Genomic DNA, 13375 nt, shown 5'->3' with positions numbered 1-13375 from the left:
TCATGCAAGTGTGTTTAATTTTGCTTTGATTTCATAGGTAGTAGGGGGCCCCTGCCTTGTATAGTTGTCAATTTAATTTCTTGCATTTCTTTTTCTTATTTCATGTATATTAATGTACAAATGTCTTTTTAAATTGCTGCATTTTATTTTTTTAAAAACATGTATATTAGTGTACATAAATTGCTTTCAAGTTGATTGTAGATTAGTAATGCACATAGCCTTTTAATGAACTAATGACGTGATAGAATCGTCTTGTCCTTTTGCTGAAGCATCAAGGATACTGGGTCACATAGTCATTCTCTCATTATTTGATTATTGCATTTTATTTTGATTGAACTAGTTGTATATTTACACTTTTGTTTAAATACTAACTCCATCAATAATATGTTTTAAGTTCTTTTGAAGTGCTAAGTTTTGGAAATTACCATTAGGGACAAAGGCCTTGTCTTGAAATCTTTATCCATACTTGTCCTTTAAAAGTATTCTTAAGACCTTAGAATAGGATTTCCATTTGCTAAACACTTTAGAAAACCAACAAGAACAAAACCCCAAAAAAACAACATAAACTATAAAACAACGAAGTAAGAGAAAGGTTAACTAAGCACATATAGTGCACCACACTTCATTAGTTTACGATACTCGGATTGATAATTTATGTAGAGCAATTTAAGACATTAAATTAACTAGACACTTCCCACAACTGTCTGAGTCTTAGTTATTTCTTGTATGGATTACTCAAGCCCATTTTTCTCTCACATGGGTACATGTGCAGATTGTATTGTAAACATGTTGTAAAGTGAAAGACCAAGTATCAATAGTAGAATCTAAATAGTCATGTGGAAGTTGAAGAGTCATGAGGGCAGGCTGAGAGTCACAAAGGGGAATGTCAAGAGTCACCCCACCCTTTTCTATATATAAAACCTCATAACTCATTGTATAGGCTTTTGGGAGCCAAGCTTCTAACAAGCATAACTTAGAGAAAGCTTGGAGTGTATTGTAACGAGGCTTGGCTTATCCACAGTGCAAAGCAAGTGCATCTCTTTGGATGAGTAGGCGGCAGTGACTATAACGTTCCACTATTGGGGCTAGTCGATGTCATGGTTGTATGTATGATTGGAACTTTCATTCTCTTAATATAACAGAGCTAACGTGTTTCATGCATATATCATTATTGTAGGTTGATTATTCTGGTTACTCTAACAATGTTTGTAGTTTTAATTTATGCATGTATGTATGGATTATTCCGTATGTGTTTGTATGAATCTTATTGAAGCGTGTTGTTGGTATAACTCATCACTTTGGATTGTTAACTATTCTGATTTCCATCTCGTGATGTCTTTCAGCTTGTGTGTTCCCTTTCAAGTTGCATGCTATCACAGGCTTCTAAGGGGTGCACTCTTCTCCCCTTCCGTGTGTTAGAGCCTTTCATGCACCTTCCCTGACTTGCTGCAAGATCACACCCTTGCTTCCAACAAGGACATCTTACTTACCTCTACGCGCAACCGCAGTCAAGGCAATACCGTACTACCCACTGCTAGGACTCCTACTCCAAACGGTCTGAGGTCTAGTTGAGACTTCTTACCGGGAGATCCCCTAACATATTGGTGGGTCCAGCACTGTCAACACTCTAATTTGTCCCTCAGTTGGAATCTTCATCTTCTCTGATTCGAATATTGTGTGCTAGAGCCACCATGAGGAGGTTAATGCTGTGGCTAATTTTTGCAACCCTTTTTTTAACCTTGGGAACCTTTCCTTTGTCAAATCTCAAGGGTTATTAATAGATTCATTGGCCATGGCTAGGGTTTAATGACTTTATTCTAAAACCAATCTAGTTCCCTTGTAACTTTTCACAAAATACCCAATGAAGCCTACTGTGATAGCACTATGATCTAAAAACTAATGTGGATATTTCGATGGACAATTCATCACAGTGAATTTGATGAAATTTGATTGAAATCTAAAATCTATACTATGGGGGCTAATTTTTCCCTATATTTATGGATTATTAAGGTATTATGTTTTTCTTATGCATGTAAAATATAAAAATGTGGAAAATAGATAACATATTGTTGGGCCTCACAATGGTCCCTATTTTCACTCCATTATTCACCAATATCTTCACATTTTACCTTCATGTCACCTCCATTCCACCTCCACATCATTCCATTTACCTCATTATTGGGTTATAACTATGCTTTTCCAAAGTTTATTAATTCTTAACATTTTTAAATGAATTTATGGCTAAACTTTAGAAAATAATATGCTTATACTTATACCTAACAACTAGAATGAGTTTGTTGACATGTGTAGGTACAAAGGAAGCTTCCAGGGCATCTTTATGTGGCCTTGAATGATCAAATTCGAATTTGATAAGATAAGTCTCATGGGAAAAGATCATGATCTCATGGAGAAGATCATGGACCTCATGGAGGAGATCATGGAGGATAGGGTTATGTGTCTAGATGGTTGAGAAATGTATGGAACTAAAAGAGAGATTAGTGGATCATCATTATGAGTTTGTTATCTCATCCTATTGTATAAATAGGAGTACCTCCTCCATTCCAAAGGGGAGGACTCTTGGAGCATTGTATCCAACTTATGATGGCATAGAATAAAGCTCCATTTTACATACATTTCCGTTATGTAGTTTTATTTCCATTATGCAGTTTTTAGATATAAGTTTCCTTAATGTAGTATATGGAATAATTTGTCTTGTTCTTAAGAGAATTGAGCTCACTCTAAAAGGATGAGAGAAACATGTTATTTCATATTAGATCTTATTTCATTTAATTGCTTAGATGTTTGAGGATTTGTTTGAGATTGATGAATGAGTTTTAAATTAGAATCTTATCAGCATATGAGAGAACAACCAAGGGTCTAAGTTAGGCTCTCTCTCCATTTGATTTGCATGATAATTAAAATTCATTCTTTTGCTTTTATGTTTCAAGTATCATATTAGGAGATACCAAGAGTCTAAGTTAGGCTCTCTCTCCATTGATTTATATGGTAATTGAAACTCATTCTTTTCTGTTTATGTTGCAAGTTGTTTCATTTCTTATGCTTGTGAATGAATCTTAGTTTAGTTTGGATTAGTACATGAGAAGACAATCAAGAGACTAAGTTAGTCTCTCTCTCTACTTGAATCTGAACAACAATTAAGTTCATTCTCTTGTCTTCATTTCAAGTTTCTAGTTTTATGTAATCAATGATTTCTTTATGATACTGTAGGGAAGGACAACGAGGACCTCCTTAGTTAGGAGCCTCTTCCCTTGCATATTATATTGAATCGTAAATAATTTAGCTAGACATAGAGTTAGTTGCCTACTCTTGCATATATTTTGCTGGCACCATCACAAGCTTACGAGTTTCCCTGGTTGATAATTTAATGCAGCAATTTAAGCCCAATAAATTGCCCAACATTTTGGCGCCGTTGCCGGGGATGGTGCTAAGGGATTAGGCATTAGAAATTTAATTTAGTACTAGTATTTTTCTTTAGACAAAATAACTTGTGAGACCTGGTGACAGCAGGATCTTCACAAAGGAGTTTAAGTTTGAGTTTTCTGATGTTCTAGTGTTTAGTTAGTTTTAAATTTTGTCTTTTCAAAAATGCCCCCGTGCATGAACAAAAACAAATCAAGCGATTAGTATGCTCTCCTCCTGCGCTTCGTGCGATCATGAAGATCAGAAAGTCTATTGATTTTGTTCAAATAAAAATACTCTTGCTGGAGAACTAATTTGCAAAAAGACAATAAAGAATTTTGTGAATGAAAAAAAACATCTTCAAATTTTTTTAGATGAAATTTAGTTTTTTAGTTTTAGATTTAAAAAATAAAAAATTTAGTTTTTAATTTTAGATTTAAAAAAAAAAAAAAAAAAAAAAAAATCCACAAAATAATAATAATATATGTATCAGATATACACATATTATTATTAAAAAATAAATAAAAAAAACTAACCATTTTTTTATTTTGTTTTTGTTTTTTTAGATATTTAAAAAAAAACACTAACCATTTTTATTGGGTTATAACTATAGAGTGTCTATCACTGAATTTGGGGCAGTTGGTGATGGAGTCACTGTTAATACACTCGCCTTTCAAAATGCTATCTTTTACCATAACACCTTTGCCGATAAGGGTGGAGCACAACTCTTTGTGCCAACAGGAAAATGGTTGACTGGAAGCTTCAATCTAACAAGTCACCTTACGTTGTACTTGGACACTGGGGCTATAATCCTTGGATCGCAGGACTCAAAAGATTGGCCAGTTATTAACCCCTTACCCTCATATGGTCGAGGCAAGGAACTGCCAGGTGGAAGGCACAACAGTTTGATACATGGGTACAATTTGACAGATGTTGTAATAACAGGCGATAATGGAACAATTGATGGTCAAGGAGCTGTTTGGTGGGATTGGTTCCGTAATAAAACACTAGATTTCACTCGTCCGCATCTCGTGGAATTGCAGGACTCACAAGATATTATTATTGCAAATTTGACTTTCTTGAACTCGCCTTTTTGGACCATCCACCCCGTATACTGCAGTAACGTCTGCATTCAAAATCTTACAATCATCTCTCCTCTTAATTCACCTAACACAGACGGCATGGATCCAGATTCAAGCTCTGATGTGTGCATAGAGGACTGTTACATTAGCTGTGGCGATGATGTCATTTCCATCAAAAGTGGTTGGGATGAGTATGGTATTACTTATGGGCGCCCTAGCTCCAATATTATTATTCGTCGTGTGATTGGACAAACACATACAAGTTCTGGTCTTGCTTTGGGCAGTGAAATGTCTGGCGGCACCCAGAAAGAAGCTGGGAGAAGATCTGCCAACATCAGAGCCGGTAAGGACAAACATTTCTTCTTGGAGGTAGATCTAAAAGGGCCCGTGTTAAAGCTTGATAACACATGGAAATCAATATTGACTGCCCTCCTTCCTCTTCCTAAGGTCACCAATGATATAAAAAAACCGGCGAGAATGAAAAGAGAGTTTACAGTTGCTTTTCCTGATGAAATTGAATTGCTGACTATGAAACTTCTGAGCCACATGAAATAGCACTGAAGAGCTGGGGAGATAAGATGAATCAGCTGAGATGATTGAGGGATAAGTCGAGATCTGGCAGCAGATATTTTTCTGAGGAAATCTCGGGATATTTTGTTAATGAAAACATCAGTTATAATATGTGTCACTGCCAGCACATCTTGGAGCGTTCGAGCTGCGTTGGTAGCACTTATTGCATTCATGCCAACAAAACCAGAAGGAGCAGTTGGATCTCTTGATTACTCTAAGGAAGAAAGGATTGCACTTGCCACCAAGTCCCGTACGCACCCACCGAAGTTTGGAAATGCAGATCGTCAAAGATTAATTGATGAGGTTCATGAATATATGTTGAAGAAGTCTCCTCCTGTAACTGAATGCTGTGCTGTGACAAATAATCAAGAGGCATGCAAGCAATCTGTGTTGTCTGATGTTGATGACCAAGCCAAGATAGTAACAACTGCAACTGCAGAGCATTCCCAGGCAGAAGAAACTGAGATGGTTGGAAATGTGAATGATTTGCATGTGAATGCTAATGCATCTCCCCTGGGAGTGAGTGTCAGTGGAGAGTTGGGATTATCTACAGAACCCGTGGTTGAAGTGATGCAGGCTGAACAGAGGAATCAAGAAGTGAGGAATAACTCAACGATTAGAGAGCAGACATTGCCTGATGACAGAGGGCTGGCATTTGCCTCGTATTCAGTTTATATTCCCAAAAAAATGAAGAGCGCCGGTAATAAGAGCATCCAACAAAAGATTCGGATCAAGGAGATTGCCCATATCTCTCTCTCAAAGAGATATGGATCAAGAAGATGTGATGGATCAAGAGATATGGATCAAACTCCAGGCGACCTCCGCATTATGAGACCAGCGCAGCTTCCATATAGGCGAATCCTTGCAGATGCAGCTCAGTCCATACACGAAGTAGATATTTGGTCGTTCGAGGATGGCGTTAGCTGAAAATAAGGGTAATCTCAGCCGAGGTTTACGCGGTTTACAGTTGGGATGTGGCCATCGATTGGCATTCTACGTCGGAAACGCCATCTTCTTACAATATTCGACGGAGTAGTGCTAACTTTTGGGGATTCTGGTGGATTTTGGTAAAATTTCATTTCACTGCATATATAAATTAAACTTGAGAAATAACATTTAAAAAGGTTAATGGCTTCTCCGAATCGATCTCTAAACTCGCAGGGACGCGTTTGTTGCTCGATAGATCGGACCGCGGCTGGTTTGTTTTGTCCGATCCTGTGAGAGCCGAGGGTTCGTTTTCCTTTCGACAATGCCGTAAAAGTGAATGTCTTTGCCTCCACTTTTCTTTTCTTTGGTTGGAAAATTCACAACTACACGTCATGATATAGGTTGATTTCTTGTGGCCACCACTATAGCTCACTTCGGTTATAATTGATTGGTCTTTAATAAAGAGGAATAGCACACCAGAAATGGATTTTATTGGGTTTAATGAAAACGAATACGTACTCCTCCTCCTAGAGATATTTAGAGAGGAATCCCTATATATTCCTTTCTTGTGATCCGCTCGGTTTTGAAGAGAAAGGCAGCGTACGAGGGCATATGTATGTATGTCGTGACTTTCTGTTTAGTGTGTGGGGTTGTTTTGCGTAATTGTTTCCTTATTTCTATTTTTATTTTTAATTTAAAAAAAAAAAAAAAAACTAACTTCATTTTAGTTATAGTATATTTTTAGAATTTTTCTTTATTAGGTTTTAATAAAAAAAAATTGTTGATTTTAAAAAAATTTCAACTTAAATAATAAATTAAAAATTTATGTTTTTAATTTATTGTTTAAAGAAAAATCTAAAAAATAAATAAAATCAACATAAAAAATTATGTTTTCATTCAAAAAAAAAAAAAAAGAATAAAAAATAAAAAAATTCACAAAATTCACACAGCTTTGCAAATAAAAAATAGGATACTTGGAAACACATTTCGAAAATCGATTGGAGGATTCTCAAGACGATAATTATTTCTGATAGCTTTTAGTTGGCATCACATCTTTCTGTTGTATGCTTTATGATGCACTAATATGCAGGACAGAATTGCCAAGCACATGAGTTATCTGACACAAACAGGGAGTATTATTTTTCATGGTTGTTTTTAAGATTGGATTGAAATTGATATCATGAATTGAGTTACTTTCAACACTTTGATTTTTCTTAAATCTGTTTTATTTGGTATGAAATTTTTGCGTAAGAATCATGAAGGAAATGCGCAATTCTTCTTGAACAAACTTATGTTTTCTTTCTGCCAAGTTTTTTTCACAGGTTACAGGATAACAAAGTGATCATTCAGGAGATTACATTGTGATGACAATTAGTCTTCCAAAGACTAAATTCATGAAAAATTCTGAAGGCAAATCCATCACCACAACCACTATCTTCCACCTCCCTTTCTGAAAAAGATTTTGAATTCCACCAATCGTACATCCATAAGGCGTGACACTTCCATATCCATTTTTCACAGCAAGAGTTCATATTCATACATCATGCATTTCCTTACATCCATTCCTTACAAGCATATTGTCATTTCCCATGTCATTACCATTCCCCTTCATTTCCGCCAATAAAACCCTGCTTGAGTCAAAGTCCTAGAGTCTAAAGTATCATTGATAAAACACCTAGAGGCTTGCATGCCTTAATGGCAAGTACTCTTGCCAATGAACAATGGGAGTACATTAATATCCCTTGTTCGTTGGATCTTGTAGGTGACTCGACCACGACAAATTTATTCGTACCTACAAAGATGTGTTAGGCATCCTGACTCCCATTGGAATCAATGGTGTGAGCTTTTGTGTTGGATAGGGGCATTCATTAACGGCCACTAAGTCAACAACTTCTTGCTATGTTCGACATCGACACATTTAATCACATAGTAAGATTTGTGCCATCGAGCGTTGAAGACTTGAAGACCCATATTTTGTAGCAGATGAAGCCAATTTCCTTTCATCAGTTTGTCATCACTTGAGGACAAGTCAATCAATAAGGCTGGGAGGGAAATGTCACTTATATATTTTGTATACCTTCCAAGCCTTATAGATTTTCAGCCATATTCAGCAGACTCATCAGATTCATCATCTAGCAGCAGAGGATCCAGCAACAGATACGACTTTCAGCCATGTTCAGCAGACTCTTCAGATTCATCATCTAGTAGCAGAAGATCCAGCAGCTGAACATGCATGATTCCTCCACCATTTTCACAACCAAGTAAGGAGGACTATGAACGACATTTTTGTAGCCACACGTGCACAACTCTCATCCATTTTTGGAAGGGTAAGTTAAGGTATGATATTTTCTAACTTTTAACCATTAAATTCCTTGAAAAGTTAGAATAATAATTTTTGGAAAACTTCACTTCCTTTCCCCTTCCTTTCCCCATTTCACATAACTGCCCAAACCATCCATTTTAGGGGAAGGATACATTTACATACATGCTTTGTCACATTCATATCCACAGTCATATATCACATTCTAAACCCCACTTACCTTCAAAATATATTCACTATTACATGAGCATACAAATGGCTTTGACAAAAGTATTTAAAAGTTAATTGGATGCCAAAACAATCATGGTTGTTACATAAGAACCAACCATGACGCATTCCAACAAAAATACTCTTCCATTATTACATGAGCTTACAAATGGCTTGGACAAAAGTATTTAAAAGTTAATTGGATGCCAACACAATCATGGTTGTTACACAAGAACCAACCATGATGCATTCCTACAAAAATACTCTGCAACAAAAATCACATTATCAATATGCAAAGATCATACATTGAATGAAACAAACAAAATATGGTTGAAACACAAGAACCAACCAAGCTGTAATTCATCAAAATAATGCTTTGTAAAAGTTATGTAAATGATATCATGCAGAGTTTAAGCCAAATCTCAAGTACCAAAAAGTAATGTAATAGATTGCATGAGGACATGCAATACCTTCAGTTTGGGGCAGATGTTGGGCCTCACAATGGTCCCTATTGTCACTCCATTATTCACCAATATCTTCACATTTTACCTTGATGTCACCTCCATTCCATCTCCACATCATTCCATTTACCTCATTATTGGGTTATAACTATGCTTTCCCAAAGTTTATTAATTCTTAACATTTTTAAGTGAATTTATGGCTAAACTTTAGAAAATAATATGCTTATACTTATACCTAACAACTAGAATGAGTTTGTTGACATGTGTAGGTACAAAGGAAGCTTCCAGGGCATCTTTATGTGGCCTTGAATGATCAAATTCGAATTTGATAAGATAAGCCTCATGGGAAAAGATCATGATCTCATGGAGAAGATCATGGACCTCATGGAGGAGATCATGGAGGATAGGGTTATGTGTCTAGATGGTTGAGAAATGTATGGAACTAAAAGAGAGATTAGTGGATCATCATTATGAGTTTGTTATCTCATCCTATTGTATAAACAGGAGTACCTCCTCCATTCCAAAGGGGAGGACTCTTGGAGCATTGTATCCAACTTATGATGGCATAGAATAAAGCTCCATTTTACATACATTTCCATTATGTAGTTTTATTTCCATTATGTAGTTTTTAGATATAAGTTTCCTTAATGTAGTATATGGAATAATTTGTCTTGTTCTTAAGAGAATTGAGCTCACTCTAAAAGGATGAGAAAAACATGTTATTTCATATTAGATCTTATTTCATTTAATTTCTTAGATGTTTGAGGATTTGTTTGAGATTGATGAATGAGTTTTAAATTAGAATCTTATCAGCATATGAGAGAACAACCAAGGGTCTAAGTTAGGCTCTCTCTCCATTTGATTTGCATGATAATTAAAATTCATTCTTTTGCTTTTATGTTTCAAGTATCATATGAGGAGATAGCAAGAGTCTAAGTTAGGCTCTCTCTCCATTGATTTATATGGTAATTGAAATTCATTCTTTTCTGTTTATGTTGCAAGTTGTTTCATTTCTTATGCTTGTGAATGAATCTTAGTTTAGTTTGGATTAGTACATGAGAAGACAATCAAGAGACTAAGTTAGTCTCTCTCTCTACTTGAATCTGAACAACAATTAAGTTCATTCTCTTGTCTTCATTTCAAGTTTCTAGTTTTATGTAATCAATGATTTCTTTATGATACTGTAGGGAAGGACAACCAGGACCTCCTTAGTTAGGAGCCTCTTCCCTTGCATATTATATTGAATCGTAAATAATTTAGCTAGACATAGAGTTAGTTGCCTACTCTTGCATATATTTTGTTGGCACCATCACAAGCTTACGAGTTTCCCTGGTTGATAATTTAATGCAGAAATTTAAGCCCAATAAATTGCCCAACATTTTGGCGCCGTTGCCGGGGATGGTGCTAAGGGATTAGGCATTAGAAATTTAATTTAGTACAAGTATTTTTCTTTAGACAAAAAAACTTGTGGGACCTAGTGACAGCAGGATCTTCACAAAGGAGTTTAAGTTTGAGTTTTCTGATGTTCTAGTGTTTAGTTAGTTTTAAATTTTGTCTTTTCAAAAATGCCCCCCTGCATGAACAAAAACAAATCAAGCGATTAGTATGCTCTCCTCCTGCGCTTCGTGCGATCAGGAAGACCAGAAAGTCTATTGATTTTGTTCAAATAAAAATACTCTTGCTGGAGAACTAATTTGCAAAAAGACAATAAAGAATTTTGTGAATGAAAAAAAACATTTTTAAATTTTTTTAGATGAAATTTAGTTTTTTAGTTTTAGATTTAAAAAATAAAAAATTTAGTTTTTAATTTCAGATTTAAAAAAAAAATAAAAAAAATCCACAAAATAATAATAATATATGTATCAGATATACACATATTATTATTAAAAAATAAATAAAAAAAACTAACCATTTTTTTATTTTGTTTTTGTTTTTTTAGATATTTAAAAAAAACACTAACCATTTTTATTGGGTTATAACTATAGAGTGTCTATCACTGAATTTGGGGCAGTTGGTGATGGAGTCACTGTTAATACACTCGCCTTTCAAAATGCTATCTTCTACCTTAACACCTTTGCCGATAAGGGTGGAGCACAACTCTTTGTGCCAGCAGGAAAATGGTTGACTAGAAGCTTCAATCTAACAAGTCACCTTACGCTGTACTTGGACACTGGGGCTATAATCCTTGGATCGCAGGACTCAAAAGATTGGCCAGTCATTAACCCCTTACCCTCATATGGTCGAGGCAGGGAACTGCCAGGTGGAAGGCACAACAGTTTGATACATGGGTACAATTTGACGGATGTTGTAATAACAGGCGATAATGGAACAATTGATGGTCAAGGAGCTGTTTGGTGGGATTGGTTCCGTAATAAAACACTAGATTTCACTCGTCCGCATCTCGTGGAATTGCAGGACTCACAATATATTATTATTGCAAATTTGACTTTCTTGAACTCGCCTTTTTGGACCATCCACCCCGTATACTGCAGTAACGTCCGCATTCAAAATCTTACAATCATCTCTCCTCTTAATTCACCTAACACAGACGGCATGGATCCAGATTCAAGCTCTGATGTGTGCATAGAGGATTGTTACATTAGCTGTGGCGATGATGTCATTTCCATCAAAAGTGGTTGGGATGAGTATGGTATTACTTATGGGCGCCCTAGCTCCAATATTATTATCCGTTGTGTGATTGGACAAACACATACAAGTTCTGGTATTGCTTTGGGCAGTGAAATGTCTGGCGGCACCCAGAAAGAAGCTAGGAGAAGATCTGCCAACATCAGAGCTGGTAAGGGCAAACATTTCTTCTTGGAGGTAGATCTAAAAGGGCCCGTGTTAAAGCTTGATAACACAGGGAAATCAATATTGACTGCTCTCCTTCCTCTTCCTAAGGTCACCAATGATATAAAAAAACCGGCGAGAATGAAAAGAGAGTTTACAGCTGCTTTTCCTGATGAAATTGAAGCTATTGCTGACTATGAAACTTCTGAGCCACATGAAATAGCGCTGAAGAGCTGGGGAGATAAGATGAATCAGCTGAGATGATTGAGGGATAAGTCGAGATTTGGCAGCAGATATTTTTCTGAGGAAATCTCGGGATATTTTGTTAATGAAAACATCAGTTATAATATGTGTCACTGCCAGCACATCTTAGAGCGTTCGAGCTGCGTTGGTAGCACTTATTGCATTCATGCCAACAAAACCAGAAGGAGCAGTTGGATCTCTTGATTACTCTAAGGAAGAAAGGATTGCACTTGCCACCAAGTCCCGTACGCACCCACCGAAGTTTGGAAATGCAGATCGTCAAAGATTAATTGATGAGGTTCATGAATATATGTTGAAGAAGTCTCCTCCTGTACCTGAATGTTGTGCTGTGACAAATAATCAAGAGGCATGCAAGCAATCTGTGTTGTCTGATGTTGATGACCAAGCCAAGATAGTAACAGCTACAACTGCAGAGCATTCCTAGGCAGAAGAAACTGAGATGGTTGGAAATGTGAATGATGTGCATGTGAATGCTAATGCATCTCCCCTGGGAGCAAGCATCAGTGGAGAGTTGGGATTATCTACAGAACCCGTGGTTGAAGTGATGCAGGCTGAACAGAGGAATCAAGAAGTGAGGAATAACGCAACGATTAGAGAGAAGACATTGCCTGATGACAGAGGGCTGGCATTTGCCTCGTATTCAGTTTATATTCCCAAAAAAATGCAGAGCGCCGTCAATAAGAGCATCCAACAAGAGATTCGGATCAAGGAGATTGCCCATATCTCTCTCTCAAAGAGATATGGATCAAGAAGATGTGATGGATCAAGAGATATGGATCAAACTCTAGGTGACCTCCGCATTATGAGACCGACGCAGCTTCCATATAGGCGAATCCTTGCAGATGCAGCTCAGTCCATACACGAAGTAGATATTTGGTCGTTCGGGGATGGCGTTAGCTGAAAATAAGGGTAATCTCAGCCGAGGTTTCCACGGTTTACAGTTGGGATGCGGCCATCGATTGGCATTCTATGCCGGAAACGCCATCTTCTTACAATATTCAACGGAGTAGTGCTAATTTTTGGGGATTCTGGTGGATTTTGGTAAAATTTCATTTCACTGCATATATAAATTAAACTTGAGAAATAACATTTAAAAAGGTTAATGGCTTCTCAGAATCGATCTCTAAACTCGGAGGGACGCGTTTGTTGCTTGATAGATCGTACCGCGGCTGGTTTGTTTTGTTCGATCCTGTGAGAGCCGAGGGTTCGTTTTCCTTTCGACAACGCCGTAAAAGTGAATGTCTTTGCCTCCACTTTTCTTTTCTTTGGTTGGAAAATTCACAACTACACGTCATGATATAGGTTGATTTCTTGTGGCCACCACTATAGCTCAC

General features: G+C 36.7%; 1 protein-coding gene and 2 pseudogenes across 1 annotated transcript; all 3 read left to right on the top strand.

Annotated features, from left to right (window-relative positions):
- Nucleotides 1-5162: 5162 nt before the first annotated feature.
- On the top strand, nucleotides 5163-5999 carry LOC149185107 (uncharacterized). Its single transcript, XM_089415551.1, has one exon. The coding sequence runs from the start codon at nucleotides 5163-5165 to the stop codon at nucleotides 5997-5999; it is 837 nt and encodes a 278-aa protein (XP_089271677.1).
- A 322-nt stretch (nucleotides 6000-6321) lies between these two features.
- On the top strand, nucleotides 6322-12041 carry LOC149185106 (putative polygalacturonase pseudogene; annotated as a pseudogene).
- Nucleotides 12042-12105: 64 nt separating this feature from the next.
- Nucleotides 12106-12942, top strand: LOC149185105 (uncharacterized; annotated as a pseudogene).
- Nucleotides 12943-13375: the final 433 nt, after the last annotated feature.

Source organism: Pinus tabuliformis, chromosome 3_2, assembly GCF_031772625.1.
Source record: "Pinus tabuliformis cultivar Carrire ecotype Pingquan chromosome 3_2, CPIR1, whole genome shotgun sequence".
Lineage (NCBI taxonomy): Eukaryota > Viridiplantae > Streptophyta > Pinopsida > Pinales > Pinaceae > Pinus > Pinus tabuliformis.
This window is presented reverse-complemented; position numbering and strand designations above follow the sequence as displayed.